At 39.5% G+C, this 13,556-nt stretch overlaps 1 protein-coding gene across 2 annotated transcripts; it reads left to right on the top strand.

Moving 5' to 3' along the window:
• The first annotated feature begins 2,408 nt into the window (after positions 1-2,408).
• On the top strand, positions 2,409-13,179 carry SOD2 (superoxide dismutase 2). 2 transcript variants are annotated; one of them, XM_054399266.1, is made up of 5 exons: positions 2,409-2,454; positions 3,550-3,752; positions 7,421-7,537; positions 9,212-9,391; positions 10,662-13,179. In XM_054399266.1, the coding sequence occupies exons 1-5, from the start codon at positions 2,426-2,428 to the stop codon at positions 10,805-10,807; spliced, it is 675 nt and encodes a 224-aa protein (XP_054255241.1). In that variant the 5' UTR covers positions 2,409-2,425; the 3' UTR covers positions 10,808-13,179. The 2 variants fall into 2 exon arrangements, with proteins under 2 accessions (XP_054255241.1, XP_054255242.1); XM_054399267.1 differs by lacking the exon at positions 2,409-2,454 and adding an exon at positions 3,019-3,044.
• Positions 13,180-13,556: the final 377 nt, after the last annotated feature.

Here is a 13,556-nt window from a genome sequence, read left to right as displayed (position 1 = left end):
GAAAACCTACCTTTAATTAAGAATATGTTTCATTGTTCAGTAGAGTTTAGTTACAAAATTACTAGAACCTGGATTTCTGGTGCATATTTTTTATCTACTAGTTTAGTGATAGCACATAAGCAAAGAGAGGAAAAAGCACTGTCTTTTAAGCACTGTTCAAGGTACTTCTGGGTAGACATGAGTGTGAATCTTGTAATTACCAGATGCCTAATAAAATTATAGCCATTGGAAGGACAGTGGCTTATAGCTTTGCAATTCACTGAGGAAGGAGTAGGTCTTTCTCAGTTTGAAAGCAGTTGTTTTCAAGAGTTCTAGAATATGCTTGATTTTTGTTTCAAAATCACACAGTTAAAATAAATTCCTAGATTATAAAAGGGTTTCTATGGTACCATTTTTAAGTTGCATATTATACGAAAATTTATCTGTGAAAGTATTGTCCAAGAAATAAAATACTGTTGGCTGTCAGTTGCTAGGGACATGCTAGTCTGTGTACCACTATTTTAATTTCCTAACAGTAGTTGTCATTGGAAGCATGAATTCCATTGACAACATCTGGTTGTTTTTTAAACTGAACTTGAGCCCTTAGTGCCTGAAAAACATTATTGGTTGACTGTATGAAAGAAGTGACAGCTATCTATATAAAAAAGCATTAGCATTTGGCACCCGAAGTTATTTCTAGTTTACAAAAATCCCTGATGGTGACCTAGATCTATAGTTGCTAGTGATCTGTATTTGATCTTAGTATTATAGTGCTCAGAACTAGAAGTTAGCTAACTAGAAGTTAGCCTACCTTGTTGAACGAAAATAGCTGTAAGGTGAGGTAAGCCATTCCCCTTAAAATTCTCTGCTTAGAGTCAAGCTTCTAAATAAGCAGGCTGTGGTATTTTGAAACCCCCCCCCCACCCTGAGAAAGCAACTTGTCAGCTGCACCAGTTATTAAAGTGTATCACATAATTGACTTGCTTTCATGGAATGTTTACTGCAAAACATTAATGACCTGCAGCACAATAATACCTGTAGAAATGCTAATATCTGTAATATTCTTTCCTGGCTACCGATGCCTGTATTATATTTAATAATCCTGAATGTCGTTAGTTTATTTAAACAAAATAGGATATTTTATTGGTCACCAATAAATACAACCTGTTCATCTTTAGATACTGCCTAGATATTGCTGTATGTATTTTCAACTTCCAGGGAAAAAGTGCTTCCAAGCCTTCTCTTTTTTTCAGACAACTTACCTTGTATCTACTGAGAAAGTTATTTCCATTGCTTAGATGCCCAGAGAGTACCACTAGCTGATAGGTGAAAGTAAGGTAACATGGTTGTCTGGGGTTTGTCAAGAAGCAGGGGGAGGGACATGCACCACTGTGCTCTGCCTAACAGTAGGATGAGATTCCCTGTGTGGATTTCTCCAGGTGGATTTCCTGGGAATTTCCAAGATAAGGTAACTTGTTTTCAACAAGGTTGTTCAGATGGGCTAACCCCTACTGAATTTTCTGTAACTTTTTTTAATAGTCTGGAAAATGTGGGTTCTGTAAGAGACTGAAATACATGTGTCTGTTTCAGAAGAGAAAAACAAGACTGAGAGTTTTGTGGTAGGAAAGATAATTTCCATTCAGTTAAGATCTTACTTCATGTTTGCCTTGTTTGCAGAGTGGCCTCCTAACTCTTTATTGAAAGAGTTCTCACTGATCTTTCTATAGAACAAATTTTTGAACTAACTTGTTCTAACCATAGGATTATTTTAGCTGATGGATTTAATGTACCCAAATGAAAGACTTTCATTAGCAGCACTTAGAGATAGGTAACAGTTGCACTCCATGATCTTACAGGTCTTTTCTAACTGATTTTAATTGTTTTGCTACCAGGAGGAAACGTTGCAAAAGGAGCACAAGAATTGAGGAAAAGAACAGAAATTAACCAAAAAAGTAAGTTGAAGGCAAAATAGCTTAAAAGGTATTTGTAAGTACTGCTAGTCCTGTCAGTAAACTGACAAATATGCCTTTCCCAGGCATATTTCCAGACCTTAATACAGCTGTCTTGGGCTGCTGTAATCCCCTCTAGTGCCGAACAGCCGTCCGTACAACGAGCAGAAGCTCCTGGCAGGCCTTTTTGGTAGAGATTCTCGGGCCTAGTCCTTCTCCCTCAGCGGCTGCTTCACCTCGGCTTGCAGTACTGTGACCCTGGAGTTTTAAAATAACGGATTTTTATAGTGGTTCTATTTATAATATTGTGCTACATAGATGGTAGTTTTCCTAGTTTGAAATAGTGCGGTGACTGCTCCACTGCCGACCTCTAACTCGCGGAAGTTCAGCCCCGCTCGGCTGCCTGTCCTCCCTACCGCCTGCCCCGCCGATGGTCCCCGCCCCGCCGCAGACGCGGTTGCGCTGTGTGTGTAGCTCCCGGCCGTGAAAGAGCCGCCATGTTGTGCCGCTTCGCCTCGGCGGGCAGGTGAGAGCTGCGCCACGGGAAGGTGGGGAGCGTAACGGCTGCCAGAGCACCGCAGCATAAGGCGGAGGCTAGGCCGCCCTCCCCGTCCGCTCCTAGCGGTGGGCAAGGCGGGAGGAGGAGGATGTGGTGGGGTGGCCCACCCCTCGGCGGCGTCCCGCCATTTCGGGAGGAGGAAGGTGGTGCTGCTGCCAAGTGCCCCGCAGGGCTCGGCGCCGGTTCGGACAGTGGCATGGCTGGGCGGTTGCTCGCAGTTGTCCTTTCCCCTGCCCGGGCTCTGTCGTTGTCCTCTGCCGCGGGGCTCTCGTCTCCTGACGTGGTGCTGCCAGGTCCTCTCTTAGCTGCTAGCCATGGTTGCCACACTCAGTTGCTTTCCAGGGCCCCGAGGGTGGAGGTGTTTTATGCCAAGGTCACCAGTGAAAAATGGCCTTGGGAACTGACTTTCCTTTCCCAGTCCAGCAGTCCTACTTTCATCGTGGTCATTGTCAAGTCTCTTGACAAGTGCGAGGTGTTAAAATGGGGAAGGATAACCAGAACCTATGTTGTTTTCTGTGCTGGACATCATGCAGCGTGTGGCTTTTGGAGCCTGTCAGGTGCGTGTCTTGGCGCAGGAGGCGTTATGGTTCAGGCCTGAGAACCCGGTGACTGGGTCTTTCAAGCATTTTGTTTTTCAGTGCAGAGATCTGCATAGTGAGGGAGGGAAACTTAACCAGGGATATCTTGTAGTCTGATTTTGATCCATACAGATTAGGTGAAGCTTTGAATGCTAGCATGCTACTGCTAGCTTTCCCTTCTCCATGCCTTTGCCTTGCCTGCATGTGTGGGGACAGCGTGACTCTGCAGTGGCTTGGGAAGTTTGATTGGAGAAGTGGTGACTTTACATTGCAGAGTCCCAGATGTACGACCTTTATGTGAATTTATCTCTGCAGTTAATCTGCTGAGTGTGCTTGCTGTGAGCTTCAGAAAAACGGAAATTTGACTTCTTTATCTAAGACAGCACCCCATGTATTCAGAGCAGCTGATTATAACAGTTGTGGTTTCACTAGTAAAGCCTAAGTACTGAATAAGACTTCTTCCTTGTGTTTTTTTCTCTTTTAGAAGCAGTGCCAAGTTGATAGCACCATTGGGATGCTTGGTCTCTAGGCAAAAGCACACTCTTCCTGATTTGCCATATGACTATGGCGCTTTGGAACCTCATATTAGTGCAGAGATCATGCAGCTGCACCACAGCAAACATCATGCTACCTATGTCAACAACCTGAATGTTGCGGAGGAGAAATACAAAGAGGCACTGGCAAAAGGTTTGTATAGCCACAGTCAACAGATGAGGTGGAAGCTTGTTGACATAGATGATAGGAGAGGAAAAAAATGCTTCTCAAGGGAAATAGTTTCTTCTAAAAGTTTTGGATAATGTAATTCAAGCTGCTTCTTTTTTTATTTAAGAAAGTGAAATATTATTAGAAAGAAATTTTCATGATAAGCTTTAGTGGTGTTGATAGTTGGAAACTAGATGTAACTAAAAAGTATGAATTCTGTTCTTTGTAGACTGTACAACTAGAAGAAAATTCATTGATTTTTGTGTATTTAGTCCATATTTGCATTAGTAACTTGAACTAAAGACTGAGTCGATAGCAAATTTCAGTCATTTTATGAAATAAATACTTTGTAATGAAAAATTAGTAACCAACTAATATAAAGTAAAATTCGTACATCTTGATGGTTTTCACATCAGATGTTCTGTGTATTCCTGTGAAATAATCTTTGTTGCCTAAAAGTGGAGGTAAGCCAAATGTGCAGTTAATGTATACAATGCCCAGTGAAGCGTCAGTTACTCTGCTGGGTTAGATTAAAGAGTCACGTAGGTTGTATGTCGTTCTGAGACACTAAAATATGCAGCCAGCTGTCATGGAATTTTTTTTGTCAAGATCTGAAACTGAATTTTGAGATCTGCTGACTTTGATGAAAACTTTACAGTTGTTGTAGCAAGGCTATGCTGCAACACAGAATGCTTTTTATAAAATCAGTCTTTCAACTGTACCAATGAAAAGGTGTGTATTAATATGTATAGCTTTTTGAGAAGGTAGAATATTTTCTGATTTTTTTTTTTTTGTTGTTTTGATATTCTTTATAAGAGTATGGATACTTCTTTAAGAAGTCATTCATGTATAGACTCACTTCTAATTGTTAGGGTGTTTCAAAGTGTAATTTAATTGTTTAAGCTTGGATGAAAGTGAGAATTGTCAATATCTGAGTGAAGTTGAACCCTTTATCCTTGATGATCACCAGAGTGCTTGAATCAAGAATATTGGTTACCTGTGAAAGTTTCAAGTGCTTAAGCAAGCCTAAAAATAACTTGTGTACTCTTTATTAATGACTAATGAGATTTGATTAAGAGTCAGGCATTCCCAATTGGCTGCTGCTTCTTTGTCCTACCAGATTCTAGAGATTTAATTGTTGCAAACACAGTTAAGGGGGGGCTGAACTATGAGGAAAGAGTGTTTCTGCTTTTGCTGTTACTAGTGCTCAATGACCATGGCTTCAGCTGCTAGTGGAGGCAGAATTTCTGTTTAGCAGGAACATCTGCAGTGTAGTGGATGCTTTGAGGTACTTTTAAAAAGTACTGTCCTTTGAGAGAGCCTCATTTCTTGCTTTTGGAAATGGTAGAAGTTCATCATCTGTTACGGGTTTTGCAGGCATTGTTTTCCAAATGGATAATATATTAGTGGTGGTTATGCACATCAAAGCAGACAGATACTTACTTGAGATACATGTGAGTGCATGTTTTGGTTTAGTTTTATTTATTTGTATACTGTGCCTAGTATTTTCCCTCTTAGACCAGACTTTAGGAAAGAGCAAAGTCTGACATCTCTCAATGTTAAGTATTTTTTTCCATACTTAAAAACTGAGCGTGATTGATAGTCTTTCTGTGCTGCATTTAAGTGTTGGGTTACATAGCATGCCTGATTAATATCAAATACCTCTTCTGGATAACAGAACCTTGTGAATTGCTTTTGTTCAGAAGTAGAAAGTGTTCTCTTCAGATTACCTTTAACGTATTGTTCATCTATCTGTATCTGCTTAGAAAACTGACATAAAAGCTGTTTTGAGTTAAGTCCCACTGGCTTATGATGTAATCTTATTTGAAAATCATAGAATCATTTAGGTTGGAAAAGACCTCTAAGATCATCAAGTCCAACCATTATCTAACTACCAAGTCTGGTGCTAGACCATGTCCCTTGGCACCATATATATGGGTTGTTTAAACACCTCCAGGGGTGGGGATTCAGTCACTTCCCTGGGGAGCCTGCTTCTGTGATAAGATGCAGCATGGAACTTTATTTTTTCCAGGATAAGGTGGTTCTGATTATTGGTCTATCAAAATATGCAAGATTTGATAACTGAAATATATCAACTTGAAACTTGTTTTCAGTGAAAACTTGGGTCTACCATAATTTTCCCTGCTGTTTTCTGACTGTCATGTGACCTGTGGTGCTTTATTTAAATGCTCTTGCAAGGAAACAAATGACTTGGTAGAGAAACAGAGGTAACTTTCTTGAGTACCTCTACTCTGTCTGTCTTCCTTTAGTGAATTGTTCTCTGTGGCTGTATTGAGGAGCATAGTAAGATGGAGCAAAGGCGAGGGACTCCATCTACAAATACATTCCAAGATACTTTTGTCATAACTTTAAGGGAGAGTTAACTTTTTTCCCCCATTGTCTTTTCCAGTGCAAAGTTCAGCAGGACTGATCTGGTGGCACCACAAATACTGTATTCTAATGACAATGGTCTAGTGATCCTGAGGAACAGGTTCCTCTAAGGAATGGTGAAATAAAGACTGATAAAGACATTTTGGGCTATTTTTTTGATGTTCTGTATGCTTTGGATGAACTTAGAAGTGTCATTAAGGCATGCAAAATTTAAGGAAAATGTCCTGAAGATGCCATTTGAGTGGTGGGTATAAGAGATGTCTCATCCTTGATACCTGAATTAATAAGCAAATAGTGTTTTTTACTAACTGCATTTGATGTTTTGTTCCAGTCCTGTATCTGTCTGTAGTTTGTGAAGGGTATGAGGAGATACTGAGAACAAAGCCTTAGTGACAGTTATGCTACTGCTTTATGGCTTGCCTTTGCTTCTGCGTTAAGGTACTCATTCATTGCTGTCAGAAGATTTCTACCACTCATGCCTAAGAGAGAGGAAACAGCTGCCCCTGATAAAGCATCAAGAACTGTTGAGATGTTTCAGTTCTTTTAAAAGCCAAAAGAACATTGTGCTGAATTGGTGCAACACTAGAGGCACAAGGCACCAGTGAATTCTTTAAGGCATATGGCAGTTTATGGAGACGGAGGGAGTACAGGGCTGCCTGATCTTGACTTCAAATGCAAGAGTTCTCTCATGTGAAGTAAAATAATACGGTCACTGTCTTTTCCTGCAGGTATCTTCCTCCAAAAAAGAAATTAAACAAAACATGGGAGAGGGATGAATGTTTTGTTTCTGTATGTACTCACTGTAGGCATCTTACCTCAAGTGCAAACTGCCTTTTAAGTTTAAGAAGCTTAAAAACTATTAGTTTGTGACTAAGTGACCTAATGGGTGAACAACCATCTTCTGTTGTAGTAATACTGAGCAGTTCACAAGTGCTGGGTCCTTAAAGTGTTCTGTTTGTAGTAGTTGCTTTATTCTGCTGTAGAATGGCAGATCTTAGGTGTCTAGTATTGGTTTCCAGGTAGTTGCAATATAGGAAGATCACATATTCTTACAGCATAAGAAAAGGTCAAAGATGAAGAAGTTTTTAATTTTGTTTGTCAGTGACTGTCTGAAATATCTGGGTAACAGTCACAAACATGTTTTCTGGAGGTATTTTATAGTAAGATTCAAAAGATTTTGGAGATAGAGGGAGTCTTAGTGGCTACTGTGGTGATAATAACGTTCTTATTTATCTGTGTATTTTTATCTTTTGAATCCTTAGGTGATGTTACAGCTCAAGTGTCACTTCAGCCTGCACTGAAGTTCAATGGTGGAGGTCATATCAACCACACCATCTTCTGGACAAACCTTTCTCCTAATGGAGGAGGAGAGCCTAAAGGTTAGTGCTTGTTACAGTGGTTTATTACATCAGATTTAATTAACCAGTGGAACTGATAATATTTTCTCTCTTTGAAAGATTCTAGAAGGTTTTTATTTTTCAGTGTTAATTTACCTTTCTGTATGACAATTATCACAATTCTGAGATATTGAGGCTGTTTCAGATGCAAACCCAAGAATAAAAAAGCTAGCACTGTGCTAAGTGTTTTTAATTTCTAAAGCTGATGATGTGTACAGTACAAAATACTTGTCTATTGTTATCTTGTTCTCTCTGTCTTCAGAAGAGAAAATAGTAGTACAAAGCTATGCTGTACTTGGTAAAAAATGTGCTGCAAATCACCCAACCTAGTGACTAGATTTATGCTCCAGTTTGAATAGGGATAGTTTAGCAAATAAAACCTAAAGGAAGAAAATCCCTCTAGGAGGATAGAGTAGTGATTATCTATAAGTGACCTGCAATTAAAGGTAAAGGCCTGAAAATATAGATCTTATGAAAGCTGTTGTGGTAAACCTGAGGGGTTTTGAATAAAGTTGATGTGCCTCTCTGTAAATTGGTGTGCTTTGAGTGTTTTACTTAGAGTTCATAAGTGACATCTGCTTGTGACTTGACTACCATGGAAGTACAAAGATGCTCTGAAGATGTTATAGCTAAGACTAGAGCATAAAGTTTTGAAGCTTCAAAGTTGAAATTTCAATAAGCAGTTTTGATATCAGTCCCTTTCTGGTAGAACTTGTTTTCAGATGATACTGTCAGAAAAGATGTTTTAAAGCCTGGATTTTTGTCTCTCAATTTCTGTGAAGATTTTGAGAAAATGAGTGAGCTTGAAATGTCATCTTTCAGTTTGAACTGAATGGTTCAAAGTTTTTGTATGAAGCCTTTTAAAGCCTGTCTTAAGATGCACTTGCAGTTTTCACAAGAGATTTTCAAGACCATCTGTCTGAAGGTGGAAGGAATGAATGTTTCTCTAACATTGCACAGTATTCTTACACATGCTGATTAGAAAGGAGTATAGATACCTTCAGGTTTTAAGCAACCACCTAAATCTGAAAACCAAAAGTCTGTTAGGGTATAGGAGAAATGAAGTGTGACAATGTGTTGTTACACTAAATTTTAGTTTCTGCTCCCTTTGCCCCAACAGATTAGTTTAAGATTTATATAGAAGGGATCTACTTAGCCATGTTAAATACACAAGTGTAGAAGCAGATCTAAATCTAAAATCTGAGAGAAGTGGTTAAATGTGTCTTACTATGTGTAGATTCATTATACTGATATCAAAGATGTCCAAATATTTTGTTGTACCAAGACAAAGAAATCACAGTCACTTAATGTTGTTCTGTATATGCACACTAGCTCTTTACCTTATTGCCTAGTTCTCTGTGCCATTCTTTTTCCTTTCAGACAATGATGCCAGTTCCTGAGTATCCAGTTAATAGCACACTGCCTGTGTCTGTGAGGACAGCAAGTTTTGACTTCTGCGCTAATTTCTTTCCAGTCTGCTTGTCCTCTGAAGCAGATTGGGACAGAACTGTTAATTAATGATGCAACTACTCTGTCTTAGACACTTCCTTTCCTTCTGCTCTTCTTTCCTTCTTTTTCCAGGTGGAAAATAGAAATGGAAAGATGTTAAGTAGCTGATGTTCTGTGTTCTTTCTGTGCTTTTTTTTTTTTTTTAAGGGGAATTGTTGGAAGCCATCAAGCGTGACTTTGGTTCTTTCGCAAACTTCAAGGAGAAGCTGACAGCTATATCAGTTGGTGTTCAAGGATCAGGCTGGGGGTGGCTTGGCTATAACAAAGAGCAGGGACGCTTACAAATAGCAGCTTGTGCAAATCAAGACCCTTTGCAAGGAACAACAGGTCAGGTTTCTTTCCTTCCACTTCTCTCTTTGTAGATTTCATAGGCAAGCGTATGATATCTGAAAACGGGTTTGTGGACAAATACTAAGAAGAAATTGCTGGATAACTAGGGCTGGAAAACTGAACATCACTGCTAGCAGAAGCGAAAACAGTTGCGGTTTTTAGAGCAGCATTTGTAGAGCAGGACTTAAAAACTGTGAAGACCATTAGGGTTTAAAGTCTGGTTCAGGGGGAAGTACTCTCCCTTAGCAGCTTTAGCTTAGGCTCCTTTGGATTATTTTTGAATTACTGGAGTAGCTTGCCTGTATCAAGGAGGGTTAAGCCTCTTCCCTCTAGATTTTCTGTGGTGGAGAGGCTATTCACAGAACTGTCAGTGCAGACCAGACAACAGCAGAGAGGAGGATGTACACGGTAAATGTTGTTACTGTGTAGACTAGGTTTAAAATGGAAAGTTTATAATCTGCTTCCTCAGTATTGGTATAGAGTCGTGAGTGGCAATTAAATAAGCCTTGGGTGTGGAAGAATTTACATCTAGGCAAACAACATAGTACTGGCAATAATTGCTTGTACTTGCTGGGAGACACATGTAAGTGATGATACGTTGGACACCCTCCACAGAAGGAAGAGGTTATGGCTAATGAGAATACTGCCTGCAATGGCCTTTTGTCCAAATCCTATTGCAGCTTTCTTCAAAACGTGTTCTGTAGAACATAGAGAATGGCAAGGAATTTTTATCTATTGCTAGCAGTCTGTGTACTGCTTATCGGTAAAGAAAAGAAAATCCGGGGAAAAAAAAAAAGTAAAAAAAAATAGGGACATACAGTGTAATGGGAGTAAATTACACATGCACACACCATGAAAACTGTCAGTTATAAACTCAGAAGGGTATTTTAGCACAAAAGCAAGGAAAGTAATTAGATGCTTAATTAATAACTTAATCGGAAGCATGGCAAGAGACTACTTAATGGTGTAACTTTTCATGAAAATACCTGAAAAGATACAAATCTTTCAAAAATTACTTTCTTTCAATTGTCTTCAAGGCAGTTGAAGAGTGTTTGTGGTTGTTTACCTTAACTCTTTCAGTTTATGCAATATGTGTGTGTGTGGAGAGCAAATAGTTCAAACGGTGTAAAGTATTGCAATAAGCACCTTCTTCCTGCAGAAAAAGACTCAGAAATTGGGTACAAAGTGGGATGCAATGTAAGCCTTTACATGTAAAGTGTGTTTTCATAGATTTACAAAAAACCTGTTTTGTTTTGGTTTTGTACAGGTCTCATTCCTTTGCTAGGAATTGATGTTTGGGAACATGCTTATTACCTTCAGTATAAAAATGTTCGACCTGATTATTTGAAAGCCATCTGGAATGTGATCAACTGGGAGAATGTATCTTCAAGATATGCAGCCTCCAAAAAGTAGAGTGGAATTCTCGCACAGACTACTAAAATGTCACCACTTCTACTCTGATACCACTCTTGTAGTAGTGCCTGTGGCTTACAATTGAATTGTTCTACTGCTGAAAACACTTAGCTCATCCAACAAAAGAATTTCATAATCAAGTAAAGTGTCTGCTTGTTTAATTCTGTGAGAAGTATTTACTTAGATTTTTGAAGCTTTAAACTGTTGTGCAACAAAAGGAGGCACTTTAAATAAAACATAGATCACCTTGCTGGAGCTTAATGAGGTAATGGATTTCCTTGTTGTACTAAAATACCTAAGTGGAAACATGTACTTTATGTTGCCGTAAACAAATAAAACTCAAAAGAAGGGTCTTCTATATCTATCTTTAAGAGACTTATTTTTAGTAATAGTTGGCCCAGTTAATTGATTTGAAAGGAGACGAGAAACACCTTTTGTAATTTGTTGTATTACAGGTTATGGAGCTTTCTCACTGCTTGAAAAGATAGATGAAAGTGGAGATAAGTTTTTCTGTGCCTTGCCTGAACTTGGCTGTCTTCAGTTGTCCTTACCTGTTCGTGGATCTCTTATACACACAATCTTCATGTATTGCACTGATGGACTAGCTTTTGAAGTGTTACCCTGGGCAAGAGTTAACAGTGCTGGGTCAGGCTAAATTTGTCATGTAGAAACTGGATGACAGCACATGATATTTATTCCATACTAGTTGTTAAAGTATATCATAAAACATCCTGTAACTTAAAAGACTGATTGTGTGCATATGTCAAGTATAAATTGTCTCTTTGTAGCTGCATTCCTGAACCAGTTAGAACTAGTTAAAATTAATGCCTGAGGGTGGGAATTAATTACTATCTGATATAAAGGAGCAGGCCCAAGAGTGCTTGAAAAATACAAGAAATGATTGATATGGGGGTGTTTTGTTTTTCTAATTCTGTTGCAAATATTTCAGACTGGGTGCTACTGGACATACATAGCCCCTTGCTCATAAGTTTTCTTTGAGCTTTCTTAGTATGCTCCTGAGGAGCATACTGCTCACTGAGGCAGGGTTTTGTTGAGTGCCATAATGTGTTTTCAGGCATCTTCTCGGTGTACTGCATGTACTTAAAGAACAGAGAGGTAAACATACACACACTCATGGTCTGGAGTGGAAAGCCTGTGCTATGGAGGAATCCTGAGTTAACTGAGGAGGTAAATGAGGAGGTAAACCATGGAGAGCTCCTCAAGCAGGACAAGCTCTTACTGAGGCTTTAAAGCCAGTAGTGTGAGACCAAACACATGCTGGTAAGGCTGTTTATGTTGTGTCCCAGGTTAAAAAGATTTCTCATGCTTACAGTCAACTGGTGAGCTTGTCCTGCTGCCTCGTGTCCTATCTTTAAGTCTGAAAGTAGACATTCCAAAGCTGTGCACAAATAGGAATGTTTGTGGAACAGGAAGATGAAAATTAACTAAATGTTGAAGGCAAATGGTAGGAACATTGAAGAAATGGAAATTATTTAATGCTTGTTCTGGTGGACAATTAATAAAGGACAAACAAAATGTGTGTGTCATTTGAAGGAAGGACTTGGTTAAACTGTACAGAAGCTGCTGTGGAGGTAGGCAGATGTGTATTGAGAAATAGGAAGCTAATTCATTACAGCTACATGCCTCGTCTGAACAAACAAGTCTGAGACCCATTACTCAAAAAACTAAACTACTAACACAGTTTATTCTGCCTGGAGCTTCCTGGTAAAAATAGCCATATTTGTGAAGTTGTCTCCAACCTGAACTGTGCAGGTTATCTCTTAGTAAGCATGAAATTACTTGCAGACTTGGTCTGCGCAGCAGGAACAGAGAATTTTCGAACTTCAGTGCTAGACGAATTGATCTATGACCTGGGCCAAGCAGAAGAGTTGCAGGAGAATTGCATCCCAACAGTTCCCCTGAACCTAGCTTTTGTCAGTCCTTGCTTAGCTGTGTTGCCTATGGAGATGCCTCGTCTTTATGCACAGTTAATTTGCGTGTAGGCCATTATGTTAAGAATTTGGTATTGTTTTCAAGACAGGAACAAAGTTCAGTACCTCAAGCAAATCCTCTTGGAAATGATTGTCTATTGAGGAACAAAATGCATCAAGGTGATCCAATAAACAATACTTAGGGGTGGCAAAGCTGCTGCAATTAGAGTCTTCAGTTTGTAGACTACAGACTTTTCAGTTTGTCAAAGCAGGCTGAACTGCCTCAACCGATGCAGTCAGGTCTCAAAAGACAGCAGCATGCTGCAGAATGCAAGTGCATGTTTGTGCTTTTTTTCCCTGACCTGTCAAAAGACACGTGAATGCTAGTACAAATTGCAAAGCGTTTGTATCTCATTCTGTACCAGAAAAGATTAAAGTAATTTGAGGCCAGCCAAACAGTGCCCTTGTGAGTCTCTCCCGTGGGGCTGGTGTTGTGGCTGGTCCCAGCAAGCCCAGAGGGTGGCGCATTCATCCTGCTCTTGCAATAGGAAGGCTCTGTAAACGTCTTCACTGAACAATCAGAAATGGAGATAGACCAAAGGTATCTTTTTTTTTTCTCCCTCCAGTTTCTACTTTCCACCTCACCATTATTTATTTAATTCACCTTTATCTAGAGCATGTATTTAAAAAAAAAGGTAGTGCGCCCCAAACTGTCTCCAGAAAATATGGTCAGCAGCTCAGCTTGTCAGCTGGTAGATGCATTAAAACCTCGTTATTTACAAAAGACTTACTAGCCTTTGTTTTGCATCCATGCATTT

The sequence above is a fragment of the Indicator indicator genome, chromosome 2, assembly GCF_027791375.1.
Source record: "Indicator indicator isolate 239-I01 chromosome 2, UM_Iind_1.1, whole genome shotgun sequence".
In the NCBI taxonomy this organism is placed as follows: Eukaryota; Metazoa; Chordata; class Aves; order Piciformes; family Indicatoridae; genus Indicator; species Indicator indicator.
Note: the sequence above shows the minus strand (reverse complement) of the source record. Positions and strands in the feature narration are given on the sequence as shown.

What these genes read in the sequence shown, in the direction of transcription:
- SOD2 (XM_054399266.1), top strand. Translation starts at nt 2,426, where the DNA reads ATGTTGTGCCGCTTCGCCTCGGCGGGCAG. An exon ending in CGCTTCGCCTCGGCGGGCAG is followed by an intron (nt 2,455 to 3,549) that starts GTGAGAGCTGCG and finishes TTTCTCTTTTAG; the next exon opens with AAGCAGTGCCAAGTTGATAG. An exon ending in CCCTTTGCAAGGAACAACAG is followed by an intron (nt 9,392 to 10,661) that starts GTCAGGTTTCTT and finishes GGTTTTGTACAG; the next exon opens with GTCTCATTCCTTTGCTAGGA.